This window comes from Colobus angolensis, unplaced genomic scaffold (assembly GCF_000951035.1).
Source record: "Colobus angolensis palliatus isolate OR3802 unplaced genomic scaffold, Cang.pa_1.0 Scaffold213, whole genome shotgun sequence".
Classification (NCBI taxonomy): Eukaryota; Metazoa; Chordata; class Mammalia; order Primates; family Cercopithecidae; genus Colobus; species Colobus angolensis.
In genome coordinates this window covers 1,019,721-1,029,142 of record NW_012115300.1, presented here as the reverse complement: position 1 = coordinate 1,029,142, position 9,422 = coordinate 1,019,721, and the positions used below count along the sequence as shown (strand labels likewise).

Here is a 9,422-nt window from a genome sequence, read left to right as displayed (position 1 = left end):
CAGAATAAAGATAACATTTCCCATTTCCCTTATGGCTAAATGTAGCCAAATGATTAAGTTGAGGCGAATGGTATGTAATATAAATTGTGTTTGCAACTTCCAGGAGGTGTCTTTAAAAGATAAAGCATTTTCTTCACCTCTTTCTCCTTCCTGCCGGGGAATATGGATATAACAGCTACAGCTCTATTAACCACCTTGGACCATAAGCCTAACTTGGCCATGGAAATCACAGAAAGCAGAGCAGCAAGATAGAAAGAGCCTGGTTCCTTGACTTCTCAAACATGAGATATAAAGACATTTCTACTTCTTTAAGCCACTATAATTTTGTAGCTTTCTGTTACTCACAGCTGAACTTAATCCTAATAAATACCAGATGTGTTAAGTTTGAGGTGTCTGTAGAACTCAATGAGGGGTAGGCAGTACAGCTGAATATACTGAGATAGAACTGGGCAAGAGATCAGGGTTAGAGAAAGGAAACACAGGTTATTCTCTAAAAGCTAGTCCATATGATTTTTTTTCCCAATAGCCTTCAGCAGCCTGATCTAAGAATGGAAAAGCTAATAAATGTTTACATAAATAGATATTCAGAGCTAAATCCATTTTCTGACTACAGGTGTAAGATAACTTAAGGATCAATATTACTTTGTATTTAAAATATTGCCTTGGAAAATAAAAGTCACTGCAGCAATTTTGTATATAACTAGCTAGTGTTTACGAGGCAGACCACATGAGGACAGTATAATCACAAATGCCTTTTTGTTACAGAGAAATGATGATTAAAACCAAATGAGGAAGAATTGTACGTGCCAAATGCAGTGCAATAGATATAATGAATAACAAATATTGATACAATATTTGTTATTACATCTATTTGCAATAGATATAATGAATAACAAATATTGACCTTTTTTGCACAAAATATTGACCTTTTTTGCACAAAAAATAAAATGTAAGCTTGAGCAACTGCCCAGGCAGCAAAATTCTGTATAGACTCAAAAATGGGTGCTCATGTACTTAAGAAAATATACATGCAAATTTCTGTTACACTTGCTAAGTCATTGTACAAATAGTCTATAAAATACTCAGAAATTAGGATCCATATAAATGCTATTTGTAAATTTTGAAATCATTCCCACTATAGACTTCATTAGAAGCTACAACTTCTCCCCACATTTATTTCAGGCTGAAATAAATTTCTGAAAAATGAAAGCCCTAGTTCCAAATATACATTACACACAAGGAATTTCTTATAATGCTTCCAAATGGAAAAGCCTAGAAAAAGTGTTTCAAGTTGTTCTGTATTCTTCTCAAAAAAAGCTTGGATAAATAAACCAGCACCTATGTGTTAGATTTCTTGTAGTTTTTCCGTGAGTTTTTAAAGACAGACTATCTGTCCTCTTTTCCCCATTGTTTAGTCTGTATGTGCTCAATCAAGGATTATAAAAATAATTTTAACACAGAATCCAGCAACATAATTAAGAAGTAAATATACTATGAAAATAAACATCACAATAAGCATCTCACCTAGTTATTAATTTTGTGCTTAGTCCTGGTTTGGATTGCCTCGGCCCCGAGTTCTCAGAACAGAATAGAAAGTGGTTAATCAGTGCATTGCCAATATCAAGAATCAAACCCACATCTAGCCAATGAGAGAAAGTACAATTTCTTCATGCCTTGAATCCACGTGGCCCTGGGACTCCACGGGGTCAGCGGCTGAGGACCCACCCATCTTCAGGCTCTTGATACACATGTTCTTCCTCAAGGAGCATCAGAAGCCCCAGTGAATCAGAAACTAATCAAAATAAATTGATAGAACTTGGAAGTTTGAAAACTCCTGCCCAGAGAGTAAGAAGATGGGAGTAGGGGAGGCTATCTAGTGATAAACTAGATTAAGAATCACAAGGCCCAGAGTCTTAATCTTGTTCTGATATTAATTAGCAGTCTGTTTCTTCCCAGCAAAGCAAAAGAACTGGGTTGGACTGGGATAGTCTTGGTAGTATCTTCTAGCTTTAAAAGTGCACGTGTTGGGAATTACAAGTGAATGATACTGAGTTTAGCAACCTGCTTGATGCCTCCTAAATGTAATGCATTCATGTATCATCTGTTCGTTTTGATCCTCATCTCCAGGAGGTATTTAATTCAGATGTTTTGCTCTGTGGAAAACTTCCTATCACTACTCCTCTCTCTTCAATTGATATTGGTTCTTTCAAACTGACATTTACATTGTTTTTCTTGATATTTAGAATGGTTTTATTGCATTTGTAAGTGGAAAAGGAAGGCATCGCTAAATGTAAAATTTTCCATTAAGGAATTTTCCTTCTAGCAATTAAACATGCTTTTGGGTTAAGTATGGTATAGAAAAGTGATTAAATGCATATGAAATCATGTGGGTTTATTAGAGATTATTTGGTTGTTTGGCGTCTCCTAGGATACGTAGTTGCTTTTCTACCAACCCACACATCCTCTATATTCCTAATAAAGCCTTTGGAATCTGTTGGGCTTTTTAAGGCTCTCACCACTCTCTTTCTATGACTTCACCATATCATTAAAAATCTAAAGTTATTTAGCATAATTTAATAGTATTAGCAAGATTTGTAACCGTATCCAAGGATATGAACTTGTTTGTTGTAACAACCACTTGAGGCAGTCCAAAAGGCCCTTCAAAGAAAGAAACATGCCATGTCAAATTTTCAGTAGTTTTATTGAAAAATGCCTCTTTTGTTTCAGAAATAAATAATATAAGGCAGTGAAATTCACAATCTGCAGTTAAAATATAAAAGCAGCAATTCTATGTTCATAGTCTTGCAAACGTTTTCCAACTGCTTTTGATAACTAAGAAATATTATATTCTGAAAAAAGTTCATACTAAATATACAACACAAACATGCAATTCCATCTCTGCAGAATAATCTGCAATTGGGCATAAATGTTAGTGTGTCTAAAACAAGGAGGTTTAAGGCAATATGGAACTGTATCCCGTTGATGCATTAACTTCATCTACATGGCTTAAGGTTTGTGGTTGTTAAAGAGATGTATACGAGCATTCTATGCCCCGGTGTATAACAGAGATAGAAGAGGAAGATAAATAATTGCAATGGAGTTGACGTTTCCCTCCTTTTTGGTTTTAGGAGGGGAATTATTTGAATAGTGGTGTAATTGAATTGCAAATAAGTATAGCAAAAGATAAACTGCCCGCTCGAAATACTCAGTAGCTCTGGGTTCCAGAACTTACTGCTTAACCTAAGAGTTTCACTGAGGCTGCCCGCTGTGCTAACTAAAGGCACACGGCATGTTCTGTCTTTGCAGCTTTTGTGAACAAAGTATTTTGCAAGCATTTCAAGGGCAAAGGCAAAAATGTCTACAGACTGCGTGCTTGGAGCTAGGCTTCCTGCAGAAACAAGGTTCTCTACAATCAGAAAGGGTACTCCAGGATGAACAACGCTGGAAGAAACACCGCAGAAAAGACGTACACTGCTCTATCTGACCTGTAAATGAGAATTTCAACACCTCCCCCCAGCCTCGTGGCGCGGCGCGTGGTCTCTGGTTCACTGCCCGGGTCCGTGGGGCAGGGCGCGCCGCCAGCGCCCGCGGGGCTCAGGAGTCTCTTCTGCAGGCTGGTCTGCGCCGTAGTCCTCATATTCCGCGGTCCGCTCGGGCTCCACAGGCACGATGAAGGGCTCGCGCTCAGGCAGGTAGGCCCCGCCCTCGGGCACATAAGGCTCTGTCCGATTCAACATTACAGTTATGGCATGATTTGGAAGGCACACACACACACAGCAAAAGCTAAATCATCACCCGCGGTGATGGCACTCCAGTCTTAATCTCATAACTATAAATAAGTTACAATGTTCCAATTACTTCCAGAGAATTTGGTGATAATCAAATAATGAAATGGCACTACCTTAAAAAAAAAAAAAACCTTCAAAACTCCAGCAGTAAATACAATCATTGCACAAACACCTGGGAAGGGTCAGAGACTGGACCAAAGAACTGTAAACGCAGTACCTAAGTAGGATTTTCACAAATCCCCAAGTAACTGTTCATGCCTTCAAACTCCTCAATTTAAAGAACAACTTGGAAAGATGAGGAGGTGAGGGGAAGTTTTATTGGCTCCTAGAAACTGAACTCGGGGGTGAAAAGCAACTATCACCAGGTAATATACAGTACATGACATCTTCTGTGGCTGTACCTCACACAAACTGAGTTACAGCTGGTGGGTGAGGAACACCAGTGACTACAGCAAAACAGGAAGAAAAGGTGATTTTAAACCTTGGTTTGAAAACTGCAGTTACAAAACCCAAATGAGAGGACACGAACAAAAAAAGTAACAGAGACAGATGCCCTGAATCAGACACATCGCTAACAAGCAAGAGATGAGGAGATTCCATTTGGTGTTATTCCGGCATAGAGCAAGCGGCAGGCTTTGATGCAGAAGCTTATTGTAGAATTGTTAAGTGATTTTAGTCGACAGGATCACATACAAATCATTTACAAGCCACAATTAGTTTATTATTTACATAAGACATTTCTCTTTAACCAGGTTAATTGTTTTTCTTAAAATGGCATAGTCTCCTCTGGTTAGTAGTTTTATTATGCACCTCTTTCACAACTGAGGCTCCTCATGGCTGTGTGTTGGAACTTTTTTAAAATAATGTTTTTCTACATTATTACTGAAATGCATCAGGCTTATAAACTGACACCACTGCTTTTGTCTCATTCAAGTTAGTAAAAAGAGTCTCCACCCTCCTTTGTGATGTCGACCCAGTTCGTTAACCATTATCTGTGGTGAGATTTCCATACAGACTCATTTCCTAATAAGCACGTGCGCAAACATCTCAGAAACAGGATTTTCATGTATTCAAACTGTAAGCAGCACTGGCGACTTAGAAAATGTGTTAGCCGGAACCTGAAACAGGTCAAAGATGATAGTTTTTAAAAGTTGAATGACTAAGTAAAAAATATAAATACACATCCATCTACGTATGTAATGGTTAAAGTATATATATATATATATATATCCATATATTTTTAGTTATTCTCACATCCCATAAGGAGGTGGTAATTTAAATTTATTTTATAAAGAATTAAATTGCAATTCTGTGAATGGGTTGCATGAAATATACATTAACATTTGTTATTACTTTTGGTCATATGTAATTATGCATTTAAATATATAGATATATAGATATTTAGATATTCAACTACTCATGCACTATTTGAAAGTAGCAAATCATATCAAACAGCGGTATCATTTTTAAAATTTGCAAGATGCTTGAGGGTGCACTAATGAAATGGTAGCCATCGACCACAGCATGACTATCTTATTTCCAGATTGGCGTATCTCCCCAGTCCTCACATCCCACAAAATCAGGTATAGGAGACTTCTGCCCTCTACAATTGTCAAACACTAGAATTTCATTAGCAATCTTTTCAAACAATTATTAAGTCCCATATTTTATAAGTATTAATTCTATGGCTAGTATGGGACAGTTAACTATGTTCAGTCATCTACACCATATTATCACATAGTTTGCCTATAAATTAGATTTCCAAAACAATTTTTAAATACATATTCTTGGCATTTTACAGTTGTGTTTAACAAATCCCTGTTCCCAATCTTTGGGAAAAGAAAAAAAAAAGCCAATTGCTAGCAGGCTTTGAAGTCCCAAGAGAAATAAGGGGAGGTTTATGATGTGATTTGGTAAATGCAGAAACATGGGGAAAAAAGAAAATAATTCAATCCTAACAGTGAAATAATGTTGTATGCTATGGTAGCGAACACTCTTACTATATACAGTCAGAACTGAAAGAGTTGTTATCTTCAAGACATCTTCAAATCAACCTTCCTTCAAGCCTAAGGAACTTCATTTCCATAAAGTTCTTTGCTTTAGGTGAATTGGAGTTCCTACAATAGCAACAACATACCTGGATAGCCTTGCCCATTGTATGGGATGCTGGCGCACTGAGACGAATCACAGTATCCAGGAGGACCCGGGGGTCCTCGGATACCTGAGTTTCCAGGACGGCCAGGGGGGCCAGGGGGACCTCTTGAACCTGTGGACCCTGGTGGACCTGTTCTGGATTCTCCTTGTGGACCTAGTGTGGAGTTAAAACAAATGTATTTCCCCTCTTGTCAAATACAACTCCTGAGGTAGCAACCAGTACTTTAAGTGGCACCTCTACTACCTCAAGATTAGACAATTTACTATTGTATGGTAAGAAAATGTTTCCTTAAGAAATACCCAATATGAACCAAGGTGTGATGGAACTTTCTTACCAATGACTCATCAGAGTTAATGCCAAAAATCTACTACTTTAAATATTTTATCACAGAAAACCTGTTTTAATAAGAATTCAGCCAAACCAGAGATATCAGTGAGTTCTTTGGTTTGCTCCCACCCTCACAGAGAAAAGAGCACCTGAAGGAAACAGCTCTGTTAGGCAGCCACATTGAGCTGCCATCAAAAGAGGGCAGTGTCTGCTCCACACCTCCAGACTATGCGAAGCAATGTTGTTTCTGGATCAATATAGTTAACATAAATGGAATGATTTAGTCATAGGGCTGTCCTTGGTTGCAAGGGTATCATGTGCCTTATAATGAAAAAAGAAATCATTTACAACCTAGTAAACAAAATGCATCAGACAACTAGTATTCCTTTCCAAAATATAAAAGTTTTTTGGGAGAACAGTGAATGAAATTTACCAATATATCAGGCCTTTTAGTGAGGCTAAGTTTTCTCAGTCTAATAGCCCTATATTGAAGACTACTGGAAAAAACAGGAAATATAACCATCTGTAAAGGCTATAAGGTCAAACAAAATAGGAAAAGAGAAGGAAAGAAGGAAGGAAGGAAGGAAGGAAGGAAGGAAGGAAGGAAGGAAGGAAGGAAGGAAGGAAGGAAGGAAGGAGGGAGGGAGGGAGGGAGGGAGGGACGGACGGAGGGACGGAGGGAGGGAGGGACGGAGGGAAGGAGAGAGAGGAAATAGCAACCCTTTGTGTCACTAAAATTCACTTCATCATATATTAATGTTATAGTTAATGCCTAATATAATCATTTCTTTAACAAAGGGAACATGAAAATGAAGTTATGGAGGTTGAACTTCTTGCTAGAACATATGCCATGGTAATAAGAATGCTTGAAGCTCTAGTAACAGGATGAAGTTGGCCAGGAGTGGTGGCTCATGCCTGTAATCCCAGCACTTTGGGAGGCCGAGGCGGGCAGATCACGAGGTCAGGAGATCAAGACCATCCTGGCTAACACTCTACTATTAAATACAAAAAATTTAGTGGGCTTGGTGGTAGGCGCCTGTAGTACCAACTACTCGGGAGGCTGAGGCAGGAGAATAGTGTGAACCCAGGAGGCGGAGCTTGCAGTAAGCCAAGATCACCTCACTGCACTCCAGCCTGGGCGATAGAGCGAGACTCCATTTCAAAAAAAAAAAAAAAGAATAACAGGATGAAGTTGTGAATCTCTTCGGGATGGTGTGCCCTCTCAGTATTGATACTCTTAGCCTGTTTAACGTGCTAGCAAACCTACCTGGGGGTCCAGGCAGCCCCCGAGGTCCTGGAGATCCAGTACCCCTTTCACCTTTCTCTCCTGGCAAACCTAAGGAAGGAGAAAAAGAGAAACATAGGGGAAAAATTATCTGGAAACATGTAATTTTCATCTTAACTGGTAATATTTGATTCAAGTAATTCATTTCCTTAGTGAAAGCAGAACCTAATTTTTCACAGAAGTTCACTCTTTAAGCCAAGTTCTTTCTAGACATTTGTGTAATTCTAGATTCATGGCCGAGAAAAAATTTGGCTACAAGGCAGGGGAAAAATTATTTGAAGCAAACAAACATGTCTAATATATTTTTAAATAGTAACTAGGAACAATAATCCTGAAGAAATAGTTATAATATCTCATTGAAAAACATATTAAAGGTATTTTGTCTTTAGTAGCCCTATTAGTACAGCAGCCAAACTAGCAGAATTATAGAAACATGTAGGTTTTCTCTAGAATAGTAAGTACTCCTTTGACAAAAGTGGGTACCCAGAGTCCTGAAATATTTGGAATCAAATAGTCCTATTTTTCTGCTTTTCCTTCAACTGCACTTATCTACACCATGAAATTAGAGTCAAACAAACATACAAGATCAATGCCAGACCCTGAATAAAGGAACCAAAATAAGTTAGATCTAAAACTCTAGGGCTGCCTAAGAACATTCAGTTGCTGCTTGACTCTTGCCACGGTCACAGAGGGTAATAAGATTTGGGTAGCTGATTTAGTTTGCCAAGATAGAGGTTTTCCATTAACAACAACAAAAGTCAGAAAATAGCATTATCTGAGATCTGATAAAGACATGCCATTTTTCTAAGACATGGATCCCTATGGCCTGTGAGTTGCCTGACAGCTCTTCTGAGGCTGTCCAAACAAGACTAGTGAAAGCAGTTTGCCTAGGTCACCTTCCAGATGCCTTCAACCTGTCCCAGCTCCTACGTTTGCAAATTCCTTCCTTTATTGCAATACAGAAGCCAGAAATGCCTACCTCGTTCCCCAGGGGGTCCCTGCATCCCTGGTGTGCCCGGGAAGCCTGGCCGCCCCCCTGGTCCAGGTTCTCCTCTGGCTCCTGCACTGCCAGGAGGTCCCGGTGGACCCGGCGGACCTGGCTGGTTGCGACTGGAGTGGTAATCATTTGGAATCTGATTCAGCATCTGATTGAATCTGTTCATCTGACCTACAAGTAGAAATAAGGCTTGTTAGTAAGAAATGCAATAAAGGAGGGATGAGAGAGTGAAACTGTTTTAGTGTCTAGTGAAATCCATCTCCATTCTGCACCCCTTCCAGAAAACAATCTAATTAGAATCCTAAAAATAAAATTAAGACAGTCTAATCATCCAGGACAAAATAGTCCCTGATAAATAACTGTTTCCACAAAATGCTGACCTATAAGCCACAAACACTACTACAAATATAAAAGGTTGTTAAAGTTTAATATGGCTCTGAAATAAAGTCTTGAGGTTTGCCAGGTGACATCACTCAAAAGAAAACCTTTTTTATAATTAGATAATTCTACAATTGTCTGTATAGCTAAGGCAATGATAATCAGGGTTCAGTGCAAACTGGAATTGCCTGTGGGGCAACTTGAAAAATCCAGATTTCTGGGCCTTATCTCCAAAGACAATGATTCACTAAGCTTAGGACATGGTGCAGGAACTCCCACTTCTAACAAGCAACATCGGTGATTCCAAGGCAGGTGTTCCTCAGTACCACACGATGAAAAACATTGATTAAGCCTTCTCAAAGAGCGAGTTCTGGGTTTAAGGCCCACACCAGTCTGTAGGTACTGAGCTTCATTAGTTAACAGGCCTTATAGAATAAGAAGAGCCTGTGGAAAACAGAGAGGCCAGAGTTTCCTACCAAAAACAACCTTCAC

The 9,422-nt window shown here is 38.9% G+C and overlaps 1 protein-coding gene across 3 annotated transcripts in view; it reads right to left on the bottom strand.

Annotated features, from left to right (window-relative positions):
* Positions 1-2,682: 2,682 nt before the first annotated feature.
* COL12A1 (collagen, type XII, alpha 1) overlaps positions 2,683-9,422 on the bottom strand; it is a 120,905-nt gene continuing 114,165 nt past the window's right edge. For 2 of the 3 annotated variants that reach the window (XM_011942947.1, XM_011942948.1), the window contains 4 exons: positions 8,535-8,723; positions 7,538-7,606; positions 5,926-6,096; positions 2,683-4,906 (listed from right to left, as the gene is read on the bottom strand). In XM_011942947.1, the coding sequence (XP_011798337.1) occupies positions 4,896-4,906; positions 5,926-6,096; positions 7,538-7,606; positions 8,535-8,723 (440 nt within the window). In that variant the 3' untranslated portion in view covers positions 2,683-4,895. The remainder of the gene's footprint in view (positions 4,907-5,925; positions 6,097-7,537; positions 7,607-8,534; positions 8,724-9,422) is intronic. The other variant, XM_011942946.1, reaches the window with a different exon arrangement.